A 14,390-nucleotide genomic window follows, 5' to 3' on the forward strand; every position below is an offset into this window, starting at 1 on the left:
TCTCTTTATTTGTACAATGTTATTTAAATTATCATCCGATGCATCGTTACTGTAACTATGCTTCTGTTTATTAACTTGAATTTCAAGATTAACCATCCCTTGTCAACTTGGCTTAGAAAACCCGGGGTTTTGAACAATCACTGTTTACTGCGCCCAGCGCCCACCGATACAAAGATAGAATATTCTTTATGTTACACACTCAAGAACAGAAGTTACAGTTTATATACTAACACATAGATACAAAAATAGCGGTGTTATCGCGTAAAGCGATTTTTCAAGACAACGTTAGGGTGGAAGGATTTTTGATGATCAAATAGGGTCAAGTGTACTAAAGTATTTATCATATTTATCTTTTAAGACGCATGTCCGCGAAAACCAAGTCATTATATTCCAATAAAGGTGATACATAGTCACTGAGAGGGGAGGGGAGGGGAGTTGTATTTTATTAGGATCTCATCAAAATAAAACTCTTACATAACATCACAATGAGGACTTTGCCCAAACCCAATATGTGTTACAAAACAGGTTTTTTAAAACAAGTATAATCTTAATGCGTAATTGTAAAAGGTCAATGAATCCAGGAGTTGAATACCTTTGCCAAAAAAAACCAAATTACAATTCGTGAAACGTTCAAATATCTATAGCAGTTAAGCCACAAAGACTGGTTTGTAACACAATTAGTATTCAGGTTGGGTGTTTTTATCTATGCCGAGTTTTTTTAGTGTCTCATTTGGTTACGCATTAAATTGTATTTTTTTGTGAAAACTTATCTAGTTCTTAGGTCTTTATGATGAGGGTAGACACTGTGTTATGTATAGTTGAGGTTGAGTCACATACCTAAGGAGCGATGCACGACATCGTCGAAATTGTGCAATCCGCGATACAGTTAAGTTACCTATACACCAAGCTATTATATTGAGTACGTCGTTTAATTTAACAAGGAATACTAAAGTGGTCATAATGTAAACTGTAAATAATGAACTTTAACTGAAAGTGAAGCAATTCTAGATGTTACACTATTTGAGAGTCCTTTAAAATAAATACGCCCTTGTGAAAATTCACATAAAATACGTTTTTTAATATGTAAACTTACTAAAATTTGGAACCTCCCTATTTTAGTTAAAAACGTAGGTGCACAGACACTTTTTTGGTCTACATTAGTTTCCATAACAAAAAGCAATAAGAGGTCGTTGGCTCCTTTGTTTGTGCAAAAATTCTGTTCATTGGCCTGTCCCAAACATGGTTAGGTCTGCTTCATGTTCGCGACAAACTTAATTTCCATGCATTCAAAGGATTTTGAGCTTTATAGTCTAATAATATAAAATAATCACATCTCATCTACAGAAGCCTGGAATCATTTAAATTTCGTTAAGGAAGTTTAATACACACAAAGACTAAACAATTTTGTTATAAATTTAATGCTTTGTGATGTCACCCACGCTTGAACGAAGCGGGTGTCTTTCTTTATGCTTGGCAGATATATGATGATCAGTTACATTATCCCTGACTTCTGATTCAGAGTTATGATCATCTTTGTGTTCAGAATCTGCAAAGTTATTACCATTGTCCTTGTAAGGGTCGCAGCCAGCTATTGTTTGTGTACTAGCAGGTATATTAGATGTTTACATGTTTGTGTAATGCTTTTAGTCGATAAAATTGCATTTGTTATCGTCACTAAGTAACGCAACGACATAAAATATCAGAAGCCATTTAAATGGATAACACACTCATATTACACCAACCACAAAATCTTAGTGTATCTAATAAAATAGATGTATAGATCTAAATACCTCGACCGCCTCAATGCATAACTGCAGTTACACGATCTCGCAATCTGCGCGGGTCCTGCCACGCAACGGATACCAGTTTTCTATAAATAAATTCACTGATACAGCCTATGATTCATATTGCGTCTAAACATTTTTAACTCAAACTTCTAAGTCAACAACTTAAAGCTCAAAGTCGTTTCAAGGAATTCACTACACTTTGAAACCGTAATAGTAAACCCAACCGAATTGTGCAGATTGGTTACGCCAAAATCACCCTAGTTTCGTGAGGGGTAGAGGCTGAACAGTGAGAAAATGTAATGCGTAACGCTAGGCTGTGAAGTTAATGCCCCAAGCGGAGTGTGATTACATCATTACGCAGGAATGCCAGTCGAGGTAATTAAAGAAAGTACTTATTATTCTGTGCCGAGGATAAATTCCTTTAGATCTATTGATAGCTAGAGAGTAGCTAATTGTTTCATAGCTGTGACGACCCCGGGTAGCGTTCCTCAACACTTTATGTACTTTAACTGGATAACTTAAAACCCTGCACCAAGATATACACAAATGTTTTAAAACAACTGAATATTATTCTCAAGAGCATAGGGGCAAACACAAGTGAATGCAGACTAAACAAATGTTTGAAAAACATAATGTTTTGCAATTTATACAATGTTGCTAGGGTTGTAGCGGTGCATTTACGTCGTAAACATTAATTATATGAACGTGGACATCATTCTTTATCAGATTCAAAATTATTTTACTGCATCCGAGGATTTTAAGTAGACGTGAAGTGAGCCAAGCCAAATGTTTTATTAGCATTTGACATTAATTAAAACACTCGTGTCCAATAGCGAAAAAACAGGTGTTGAATCGATTAGTTTCCTATTGCGGAATGTCAATTCGTTTGTAAAAGTCACCGAACAGCCTTGAGAAGAATTTCCAACGAGACGGATGCTTCTCTAGTACGACAAGTATACTGCGACTTGGCTTTCTCCCGGCAAAAACTCGAATGGTACTTTACCAGTTAACATTTGTGACAGGTGCTTGACGATGTGTTCAACCAATATTAGTATTGGCTTAGGGTGGGTTGCATCAACATCCCGGTTATCGTAATAGTTAAGGTTAAACTTAGCAATGACAGAGTCGTTACAGTTAATATTTTACTGTAACGTGTTGCACCATCAAATCGTCGGTCATTGTTAATGTTATTAGGGTTGCTATTCGTTTGAGACATAATTATCCCCAAAGTTATTGTGGGAAACGTTTTTATGTAAGGCAATACCAAATCTAGCTGTCGGACTGAAGCCGTCACAGAGTACATTGTAGCCGTCATTCTCTGTCAAAGCACTCAAAGTCAACATGTCATAGGAACTAAGTCTGTTGTTCCTCCAAATATTGACCAAAAGATTATCATCAATAAAACCCGCGACAAAGTAGACTCTAATCAGCCTTTATTAAGAGCGGTGGTAGCTCAGTCGGGTAAGCGCCCGCTTCTCACGCCAGAGATGCGGGTCCGATCCCGGCGCTGACATGTACCAATGAGTTCTTTTAACATAAGTTCAATGTATACCATCGCTCTTACGGTGAGGAAAACATCGTGAGGTAACCTGCATATCTAGATTTAGCACATCTAGATATGTGAACCCACCAACCCGCAGTGTACCAGCGTGGTGGCCAAATGGTCCAAGCTTTGGAAGGCAGTTTAGACCTTGGGGATATGCACAAAGGTTCCATTCGAGAGAGCCAGGTGCAGGTACTTACACCCCCAGAGAATAGAATAGAATAGAAGCCTTTATTATTAATTGTCTTATTAATAAATTCTTAACAAGTTGAAATAAAAACTAACGATGTAATCTATTAAAATAATTATTTATTGACATCCTTCGATTATGCTCATCATTCCTGTTAACTGCATAGACAGGTTCCTCTTCATCAGATGATGAATCATCATAAAAAACCTAGCTGGTGGTACAGCACAGGGTCTCTATTTTGTTTACATAATATATTATGCAGCTATGCCGTAGCCACAATAATGGGCTGCACTCTTCTTAGTTCTGTCCTTATTTTCATTGATATATTTCTGTATTTGAGTGATTGCAAAATTTCTGAAAACAAGGTTATTCAATTAAAGAGTTACGTAGGTTACTTTGATATTAGATTGCTGCGCTGGACCGGCAACCGGCAGGTAGCCGGTAGTGGCTGGATAAGGAAGGCCGAGGGCACAGTATTGTTTCGCTCCTTGGAAGAGCCCATGGCTAGAAGTGGACGCTTATTTGGTGGTGAAGATGATCATTACACCTACAACATAATAATAGGTGCACTTACTTCGTCGTTGGAGGCAGTAAGAAAGGTTCTAGTTTTAAAGCCAACACACGAGCCACATTTTTGAGACCTGGAACCTGCGAATCTATCAGTTCTCTGAAAGTACACCTTTCTCTTCATATTTCGTAAGTTCCGTACTTACTCCACCTCAATCTCAATTTCTGAGGAACTTGTTTCAAGCACTATTTCACGTAGAAGCGACATGATAAGAATTATTGAATATTAATATTTGTACGTAATACTGTTACTTTGAGGTTATACAACGGGTTTGACAGCTACCTGACTTTAACTTTAACCGTAACCAGCCAACATGGGGTGGTTATGGTTATCGTTAAAGTTATGACGTAATTTTAACCATAGTTGAATGGTGCAACCAATTTTTCGCTTAACCGATGCTTTGACAGACGATGTGACATTGGTAATAGTTAAAGTTAAATGGTGCAACGCACCCTTAGATTAGTATTGGCTTAGAGGCCGGCTTCACTTGATCAACGATAGTTTTGGTATGACTTTCATTATCTTTAACACAGTTATAGACATTTTTACCTTTTGATTGGTTATTTATGTTGTTTTAATATTTTCGTGCACGTCTATCAGTTTGTTTGATGTTTCCTATGTTGCTTCACAGCCAACTGTGCGGTCCTTTTTTATGCAGCTATTTGCATAATTAACGTCAGTTTCGCCAAAATGGTCGGTTTCCATTACAACGTAACCTTATAGCATTTGAACTGCAGCCTGAAGTGCTAATCACAGGAAGCTATTAGCAAAGCTACAGTTAAGTGCTGAACTCCAGTTTACACATCCAACCATAGCTGCAATCTCGAGTTGCTCAAACCGCTCGCTAACTTTGTGACCTGACGCGCAATCACACTTGTCACTTCAACTTGTAGCCGTTGTGCAAGACCCTGCGTTTGCATGTCTTCCTGGTACTTGTGAGTTATGTTATGAAACTTATGAAGTGCTGTTATAACTTCGGGTACACATTTTTTGTGGGTGCCTATCTGTGCCTTTAGAAATTGAAATAGTTTTATTTTTTTCTACAATATTCATCTCGCTTACTCTACTCATTTACAAACTAGTAACCAGAGCCTCACTTGTAACTTACATGAAACCTGTGTCATTGAGCCCCAAAGCATGAATGCATTTTTGACGATGATGATATTTATATCACTTATTCAATTCGCAGTTATATTCAAATGGTGGCAAATCAATAAATCAAAGCAAAGTTCAACGAGATACAGCGACAAACTTATAAATACGAATGACATATCCAGATGCAAAATTTATAAGCGAATCCATCGCGGCCGCTAGAATAAATTTTCTGACAGTTATACGAGCGCACGCATTCGAAAATCAAAGCATCTCTGCAGACGTTGAATTATTTAACAATACCGACCTTATTTATATGGACTTAAAATCCGTTGACCTTTGTCCTCTATCGACACCTATTATCAATGTATAATTGCTTAAAGAATAGATTATGAACAGTTGATTGTCGGCCAAGAATATGAACGCACGCTTCTTGATGACTTCGCAGCTCCTTTGTTCCCCTTTGTCTGTTTATTGATGGTGTTCTGATAGTTGTGATGTTGGTTAAGGACTGTGGTGATTGGTGAAAATGTACGAAATGTACTTTGCTGTGTCTGAAGATAAGTGCTATGAGATTGGGGATATGTTTGAGGTTGGTAAACGTTTGAATGGCTGTGTATTGTACTACTTTGAAATGAGAGCCGAATTTGTTTTTTTGCATTTTGCCAAAATGTTATAAATTGTTTATTTTACGAACGTATCCAAGATGACGCTGGTTTAGATTTGTAATACCTTTCAGAAAATATTTAGTTATGATCATTTTCATTCTGTTTTCTTCTTTAGGATCTGTCTAACCATCGTCAACTTCGCGTACAAGTTCTTCACTCACTCCAATTCTCCTTGCTACAGCGTGTTAGACCACCAGCTCCCAACACGACTAACATACAACCGTCTCTTTCGCCCTCAGATAACGTCATCATCGAGCGACATGTGCGAGCGAGAGCGCGCTAGGGCGCCGCCGCCGCCGGAGCCGCCGCCGCACCGGGTGCGCGCCGCTGACCTGTACCCCCGGCTGCGGACGCACTACGACGAGCCAGGACTAGATGTGCCGTTCACGCCGATCTGCGGGGAGTTTGTGCAGGTGAGGTGATAGCTCCTGTAGGGCAGTGTGATCCTGGTACTTCACAAAACTAAGGCAGTATTTGACAGATGTTTAGCGCTGTCAAGCCTTGTTAAACAATGTTTTATGTTTCTTGTGGTAATACTGCAAATGTCGTGGATCCATGAACGTTACGTGGCTCATCTTGTAGGTTTATAAGACCCTGGTAACTTGAGCTGAGGATGATGATGTAGGTGATGGTATATACTCGTGTCTTTCACGCATGGATGAACAATGAACATCGCCTGGGTTCCTATTAAATTATGAAATCCTGGTAATTTGATTTGAGATGGATGATGTAAGTAGTGGATGAATTCAAGGCTGACTGAAAGATGAGTAGGTCGAGTCTGAACATTCTAATGATATTAAACTGTCTAGCTTTTCATGGCCATCCTGGGAAGGCTTCGTCACAAGAAACGTTTTGATGCTCTCATGGGGCTCAAAGTATAATACCTATATAAATTTACTATGTTACCCATTACATACATAATATTATTATGTTAATTGAAATCAAAATTTGTTAGATTACAGATTTGCGAGTCTATTTTAAGATATTATTAACTCCAAACACAATATAAACATTCACTTTTATATGCGTATAAAAGTAAAGATTCACTTTATTGTACAAAGAAGCTCCATTAAAAGCTCTAAGAACCATAAAGCAAGTTTTACGAACCATAATAATAGCCCGCCAGAAGACCATAAATTCTAAGCACATTCCTACCTTCATTTTACGTGGAGTTCTCTAGTTAAAATCGCTTTCTCTGTGTCTAGAGTCCAAAGGCAGTGCATTCCTTTCTTATCACTGTCCGCCTACCGTTCAATATAAATTGGCTCCTGTAACTCTTTGCTGACAAACTAATATCGTCCCTATTCGAAGGGTTGCAAAAGTCGCAAGAAACAGCTCGGTGCCAAAAACAAAGGACTAAGGCAATAGCGTTCACAATAGCGAGTTGACTTGACGACCTTTGAGGTCATCGACCGATATTACCTAACACCCATATATTACCGATGTTGACTATTGTTATCTGTTTTGTAAGTTATGTTTGGACCTAATTTAATTTGTAAACAGTTGCCTATTTCCTGGTTATTTGTTTTGTTTGTCGAGAAGGGTCCTTAAGCAAATATTGATGTATATAGAATTTGTATTAATTGGCCTGTCAATAGGATAGGATTATGTTTAATTAATGATTTATGACGTAAATGTAGGTTATCGTAACTGTTGGCCGCAAGATAGAGATAAGCCGCCATATTTCATTCATCAGTTGCATTGTCATTGCTTTATTATTCTTTTTATTCAAATGAATGAATACTTTGATTATGATGTCTGAAATTTCCAGTATTAAATGGTTCTTACCCACTGACTTCCGTAGTTTACTCTACTGTCCACTCTGTTATGATAAATTCTATCCACACTATTACCTAAATGTGTCGGAATGCCGTTTGGGGGCGTTCAGGAGGTGCTAGGTGGGCTGTTGTACTAATCTAGGCCTAAAGACTAGATCTTATCGTTTGTTTTTCCTTTGCATTAATAACAGTTTATGAAGCCAAGGTGAATGGATCTGACCAGTACCACTATCAAGATACCAATAGCACTGACTTTATTATCTCGTCCGCAACAGGTAGCATGCACTATACCCTAGCTCTCATACGCAATAGGTAGACTAACTAGTGTAAGTAGCAGTAACATCAGGAACCCATAACACCACGCTCGTCCTCATCCACAGTGGGTCTGCTGGCAGAGTGGTCCAAAAGCGCTCTAGCCATGTTCAACCACCATTGACATCATTCTCTAATCTGTAGCCACATACCTGACCAAACCCCTACCAAAAAGTACCAGGAACCCATAACACAACCGTCGCTCTCCTCCACAGTGGGTCGGCCGAACGGCTGACGGCGGCGCGCTGGCAATGTCGAACTACCGAGTGCACTCGCAGCCGCGGCGGCGCGGGGGCGGCGCCTCGCTGCCCCTCCGCCTGCTGGACTCCGTGGAGGTGCGGGACTTGTTGCATCTGGTGCTGCTGTGTAAAGATGGGCGGACTGTCAAGTGAGTTTCATCAATATGTAATGATAATGTGGCTGGTTATGACTAGATGCGGAAAGCTATATCGCATCCAGTGGTGTGCTTTGGGAGAGGCCTACGTCCAGCAGTGGACTGCTATAGACTGATGATGATGTAATAATAATACGTGGGACATCTCAAACACGGCCATCCGACACCATAGGCCGAGCCTGTAATATGGGTATCGAACAGATTATGTATATGTCTCACATATACTCATGTTTCACAAATCCACAATAGTTCAGTCAGATACACTACTGATGCTGAAGAAAATGGCATGTGTTGTGTTCAACTCAGCGTCATGCTGTGAAAATTTACAAGCCACGGACACCGGATAGCACGGAGGGAAGGTTTTGTCGTAAACTTAAAGGACCTTACCACAAAAACTTAGACAGTATTTAACAGGTGTTTAGCGCTGTCACAAAAAAACTTTAAACACTAGTTAAACAGTGTTTAAAGTTTTTTTGTGGTAGCACAGAAATAGATTCACTTTCCTTTCGGTCGCTGGAGGCGCCACTTTCTATGCAACAAAATGTAACTTGAAATAGTTTTCCTCAACGATCAAAACTGCTCAAAGATGCTCGAGTCTGTTTTACCAATAATTTGTAGGAATTGAAACTAGAGTCATACCTACAAGGTACGTACTACGTAGGTATTTACCAATGTGAATACTAATAGATAACATGTTGACTGTGTGTCATGCGGACCACGTTATTTTCCTTCCTGTCCTATTTTTAACATTCAAATTAGATAACAGTTTTATCAATATTTTGAACAGTTTTGAGGGAGCATTGACTGATATGACCGCCTAGCAACAACAAAAAACGGCTTATAGAATGTTTTTCTATTGACTAGAAAGGAATCTAGTGTTTCAATTCAATTCAAATTCAAAATATTTTATTTCGTAAACTTACATACTAGTTACAATAGTTGATGGGGCATCCTTTTAAGTACCTATAAAGTACCTGTGCCAGGATACCCCGCTCTTCCATATACTAAGTACATTTTAAATAGTTTACGATAGTTTTAAACTATGTAGTTGTAGTGTTTGTATTGTTATCTAATTAGGTGTAAGGATTAAGATTATACTTTCACTATTATTTATTGTCACGATAAAGTGTCAAGATTGTTTTGTCACAGCAATGAAATGAAATGAAATTTGCTAGGTTTTGGTGTCACCTCAATGATAATATAATTATAATATGTTTTATGCATAGTCATCTCAGTTATTTTTACAGATTCATTTACAAAATATGAATTAAGCATACCTTATAGGTATTACCTATTGTAGTATGTTTAAAATAACATAACGGAAAGTTTTTACCTAACAACAAAACTTGAACTCCCAATGTTAAAGCTAATACAAATTCCTCAGACATAAATATTTAATGTGCTAAGCAAACAAAGATTTAATTTTGCCTGTTTTTTATTCAAATTCGATGCAACAATGCCACTGACCTATGTATACACAGAAAACACACGCCAAACTCATAACACACAATAATTTTAATGAATTCGCATGTAAACTTGGTTAACGTGGTGGACCCGGATTAGCGATCCTGATGATGATGTAAACATGGTGCTAGCTCTAAGATTCAATATTAGGTATTTAGCTTCTGAAAGTTGTCAATTTAATTGCATCGAAGCGAACTATACTTGTTTGTACAATAAATTAATAGGTCTACTAGTCGAGGCTATATAAAAACATACGCCCTAAAGCATCTCTTTTCACGTTCCAGGTGTACATTCTCAACGGGCGAGCAATGCCTGGAGTGGTGGCGCCGCCTCACCACGACCTTGGCTCCAGTCAGCTCCCTGCAGGAGACCTTCGCGGCAGGCTACGCGGCGTGGGCCAAGGAGCAGCCGCCCGCGTCCGTCCATAGAGCCCTGGTGCGACACTCACAGCAGAGGCACTGGTTCGCTCCTGAGGTGAGTGGTGTGGTTTTATGCGGTCCTGGTAGTTTTGTTGAGTAGCGGTACTGGTAATTTTCCCTAGCAGGCTTAGGTTTCTAAGGTTTTATGAAGTCCTGGCCCTGTAGCACGGCGCGCTATTAAGACGTGACAAAAGTTCTCCGTCGCGCTCGCTCTTGAGCGAGTGAGCGCGATGCAAAACTCTTGTCACGTCAGGTTGTGCAGCGAAATCGATCTTGACATCTTCAGTAGTAGCATCGAATCATTTAAAACTCATTTTATTCGGACTTTTGTAGCATCAACTCAACAACTCGGCTAAATTAATTAATCATATCTACTCAAGTGGTTCTTGTTGTTCTTTTTTTTTGTATCTAGATGTGTTAGACCAAAATATGTAATAACTTAAGTTTGCTTTTTTAATATGTTACTAAGTAGGTACTTCTGTACATTTATCTGTGAAAGCTTGTCATTAGCTTTAAGATACCTGTTTTCATGTATTTATTATTTGTGTAACATGCTGTTAGCTTTCCTAATAAAATAAAATAAAATAAAATAAATGCGCCCCGTACTAGCCCTACTGGTAGATTTAAATTCACATTTAATGAGCTTCTGTAGCTTACATCACTTGTGGTCTCACAATGGCCCACCTTAGAAGCTAAATGCGGAAAATCAGCTCGCCATGATGGATAGATCACTCGTGGTTTTATGTCATCCTAGTATGTGTCTACGATTATTGTTGAGCTTTCATTTCAAAGTACCTTCTGGTTCATTTTAGAACATACCCTCATAGTATAGAAATACAAACAATTGCAAACCTCGAATCTCTTCTATTTCTAGTTGGAGCGACTAGGGTTCACGGCAAAAGGCTCGTGGCGGGTGACGGCTGTGAACTCTGACTTCAAGCTGTGCCCTTCGTACCCGCCGCTCCTCATAGTTCCAGCGTGCATCGGAGACGAGGACATGGACTCTGTAGCGAGGTGAGATGTTGGCGAGTTATGCTGCCCTGGTACTCTTAGGGGTAAGGAGAGCTGTTATTGGCGATCTCTGACATTTTCTTAGTCCCTGGTAATTTTGAAGGACATGTTTAGCATTTATGGTTCCTCAGCAGTTTTTTTTATATGTAAGAAGGCTAAGGTGGATTTATTTACGTGTAGGTACAATAAAATCATGTATGAATAAGATAGGATTTCAATGGCGTCGCGCCGTTTTTCACATTCAAGGGGGATCTAAAAAGTACGTTACTACTACTTTCACGCAAAAGTTACTAGAATTCACGCAAAAGGACAGTAAAAACCACATACTTCCATTACTCCCACAAATAACCACGTCATTCTACCCCCAGATTCCGCGCGATGCGTCGCGTGCCCGCCGTCGTGTGGCGCCACCGGGGCAACGGCGCGGTCATCGCGCGCTCCTCGCAGCCCGAGGTGGGCTGGCTCGGCTGGAGGTCTAGTGAAGATGAGCGGTTGCTGGCTGCCTTCGTGACGGCCTGTACTAGCGATCGCCCGCACCACTCTAGCAAGGTATGCTGTCCTGGTACTGATGAGACTGATAGTTGGAGGTGGGCTGGCTCGGCTGGAGGTCTAGTGAAGATGAGCGGCTGTTGGCTGCCTTCGTGACTGCCTGTACTAGTGATCGGCCCCACCATTCTAGCAAGGTATGTTGTCCTGGTACTTTCAGTTGACCAGAAAGACTAAAAAGGTTTCGGCTGGAGGTCCAGCGAAGACGAGAGGCTATTGGCTGCCTTTGAGACTGCCGGTACTAGTGACCGGCCGCACCACTCTAGCAAGGTATACTGTCATGGTACAGTCCGTTTTTTTGAGTTAAGCATTGACGGTTTAAGATTTTTACAAGATACAAAACTGTATAGCTACTAATGAAGCTGACCTCACCGATAATGCTGACAGTTACAAAATCGGAAAGAAGGAAAGATCTATTTAGATTTAGATGCTTGTAAAACTGCATTAAACGCTCAACTGAAAGCTCCTTATATTATAACCACAAACGAGTTACTTTAACCTGAATTCTTCTCTTCCAGCAAACCAACAAGCTGTTAATAGTAGACGCGCGGTCCTACGCCTCAGCCGTCACAAACCGCGCCCGCGGCGGCGGCTGCGAGTGTCAGCAATACTACCCGGCGGCTGACATACAGTTCATGTGCCTACCCAACATACACCATGTGAGACGGAGCTTCCAACAGCTGAGAGCGTTGGTGGCCGAGCCCGCCGATCAGGCCAAGTAAGAGCTCTTTGGGTCTTTGCGCTCCTGGTACTTTAAGTTGCATTAGTGACCACAATAGTAACCCGCCGTCAAGCCAAGTAAGTGGCTTGAGTTAGCTCTTTGGGTCTTTGCGATCCTGGTACTTTCAGTTGCATTAGTGCCAGCATTACTACCCGGCGGCGGATATACAGTTCATGTGCCTACCCAACATACACCATGTCAGGAGAAGCTTCCAGCAACTCAGGGCGCTGGTGGCTGAGCCCGCCGATCAGGCTAAGTAAGTGAAGTTAGCTCTTTGGGTCTTTGCGATCCTGGTAATTTCAGAAGAAATATATTTTTTTAATCTGAAAATAAGTAAACAATAGAAGAGTCAGAAGATATAATTATTACAATGACTTGAGCCAATCATAGCAAATATACCTTAGGAACCTTATAATGCCTACCTTAAAAAATTATTATTATTTTATTTATTTATTTATCTAACCCAAAACTTTCCCCCCGCAGTTGGCACAGCAACCTCGAGCGAACACTCTGGCTGCAATACATCTCCGGTCTAGGCCGGGCGGCCGGACTCGTCGCCCGGGCAGTTCTAAACGGACGTCCGGTTCTGGTCCACTGTTCGGATGGATGGGACCGGACGCCGCAGATCGTGGCGGCCGCGCAGTTGCATCTGGACCCGTATTACAGGACTTGCGAGGTTAGTTGTTGCTGGGTTATGGACGCCTGGTAGTTTTGTGTGTGAGAGAGGTATGTGTATTATGTGTAACATAAAGAAGCAATATGAAAGTGGCATCAGTTACTGAATGAATAAATGAAATAAAATAAATAAATAAATGGGAGCAGGGATGATGGATGAGACGGAAATAGAGAGGCAGAAAGTTCGTCCGCAATTTTAAATAATGTTTGTGAGTAGAGTCAGTGCAGTGCGTACTCTAAAGGCAAATTGATGGGATTAGCTTCTGGATTTTGGTCAAACATGACGTAGGCAATATCTGGCCCTGGAGATTCTGCCGTGTGTTTAATTTAGGTACTCAGTTTGAAGGTTAATATCAACATAAAATTAATTAATATAACTCAACCTATTTTCACACCATTCCAGGGTTTCCGAGTGCTAATCGAACGCGAATGGCTGGACTTTGGCCACAAATTCGCCGACCGATGCGGCCACCAGTTCGGCCCTGAGGAGCCCAACGAGAGGTCTCCCATCTTCCTCCAGTGGCTGGACTTAGTACATCAGTGTATGCTGCAGTACCCCACTAGCTTCCAGTTCTCCGAGGCTTATTTGGTGAGTAATAGGTTCCTTTGTGGTTATGCGGTCCTGGTACTTTTAAGGATACGTTTATGTAAGGTGGCCGTGTATAGTGACCTAGAATGATGTGACCCAGGATGACCTATTACATTTGTGTGTGGAAGTGTATTGATCTCATTAAAATTTGATTGACATAGGTTTTTGTTCAAAAAAAATACCGATCAAAATTGTATCGTCAGTCCTCCTCATCTGACCACTACCGGCTACGTGTCTTGATTCGTCGGCCCAGCACGGGTTTCCCACGCTACGTTTTTATGTTTGTGGAATCCGTCTATTTACCAATTTATTCCTTCCAATTCCAGATCAAACTGCTAACGCACGTCCACTCGTGCATGTTCGGCACATTCCTGTGCAACTCCCCTCGAGAGCGAGCCGAGGCGAGAGTGAGCGAGACAACAGCACATGTGTGGCGGCTGCTAGAGGGAGCTGCCTATAGGAACCACCTGTACTGCCCGCCCAGCGGCGAACAGGTGAGAGCGAGACGGCGAGAGTGAGCGAGACAGCTGCACAGGTGTGGCGGCTGCTAGAGGGAGCTGCCTATAGGAACCACCTGCACTGCCCGCCCAGCGGCGAACAGGTGAGAGCGAGACAGCGAGAGTGAGCGAGACA

General features: G+C 40.9%; 1 protein-coding gene across 7 annotated transcripts in view; it reads left to right on the top strand.

The window, feature by feature from the left end:
* The window catches only part of LOC105380596 (myotubularin-related protein 4), an 81,354-nt gene that overhangs the window by 50,010 nt on the left and 16,954 nt on the right, over window positions 1-14,390 (top strand). For 5 of the 7 annotated variants that reach the window (XM_048626454.1, XM_048626448.1, XM_048626453.1 and 2 more), the window contains 9 exons: window positions 6,088-6,261; window positions 8,154-8,326; window positions 10,081-10,270; window positions 11,090-11,229; window positions 11,595-11,775; window positions 12,291-12,490; window positions 12,977-13,169; window positions 13,572-13,757; window positions 14,084-14,251. In XM_048626454.1, coding sequence (XP_048482411.1) covers window positions 6,109-6,261; window positions 8,154-8,326; window positions 10,081-10,270; window positions 11,090-11,229; window positions 11,595-11,775; window positions 12,291-12,490; window positions 12,977-13,169; window positions 13,572-13,757; window positions 14,084-14,251 — 1,584 coding nt within the window. In that variant the 5' untranslated portion in view covers window positions 6,088-6,108. Of the gene's footprint in view, window positions 1-5,296; window positions 5,773-6,087; window positions 6,262-8,153; window positions 8,327-10,080; window positions 10,271-11,089; window positions 11,230-11,594; window positions 11,776-11,984; window positions 12,043-12,290; window positions 12,491-12,976; window positions 13,170-13,571; window positions 13,758-14,083; window positions 14,252-14,390 lie in introns of those variants that run through there. The other 2 variants (XM_048626450.1, XM_048626452.1) reach the window with 2 other exon arrangements.

The sequence above is a fragment of the Plutella xylostella genome, chromosome 16 (genome assembly GCF_932276165.1).
Source record: "Plutella xylostella chromosome 16, ilPluXylo3.1, whole genome shotgun sequence".
NCBI lineage: Eukaryota > Metazoa > Arthropoda > Insecta > Lepidoptera > Plutellidae > Plutella > Plutella xylostella.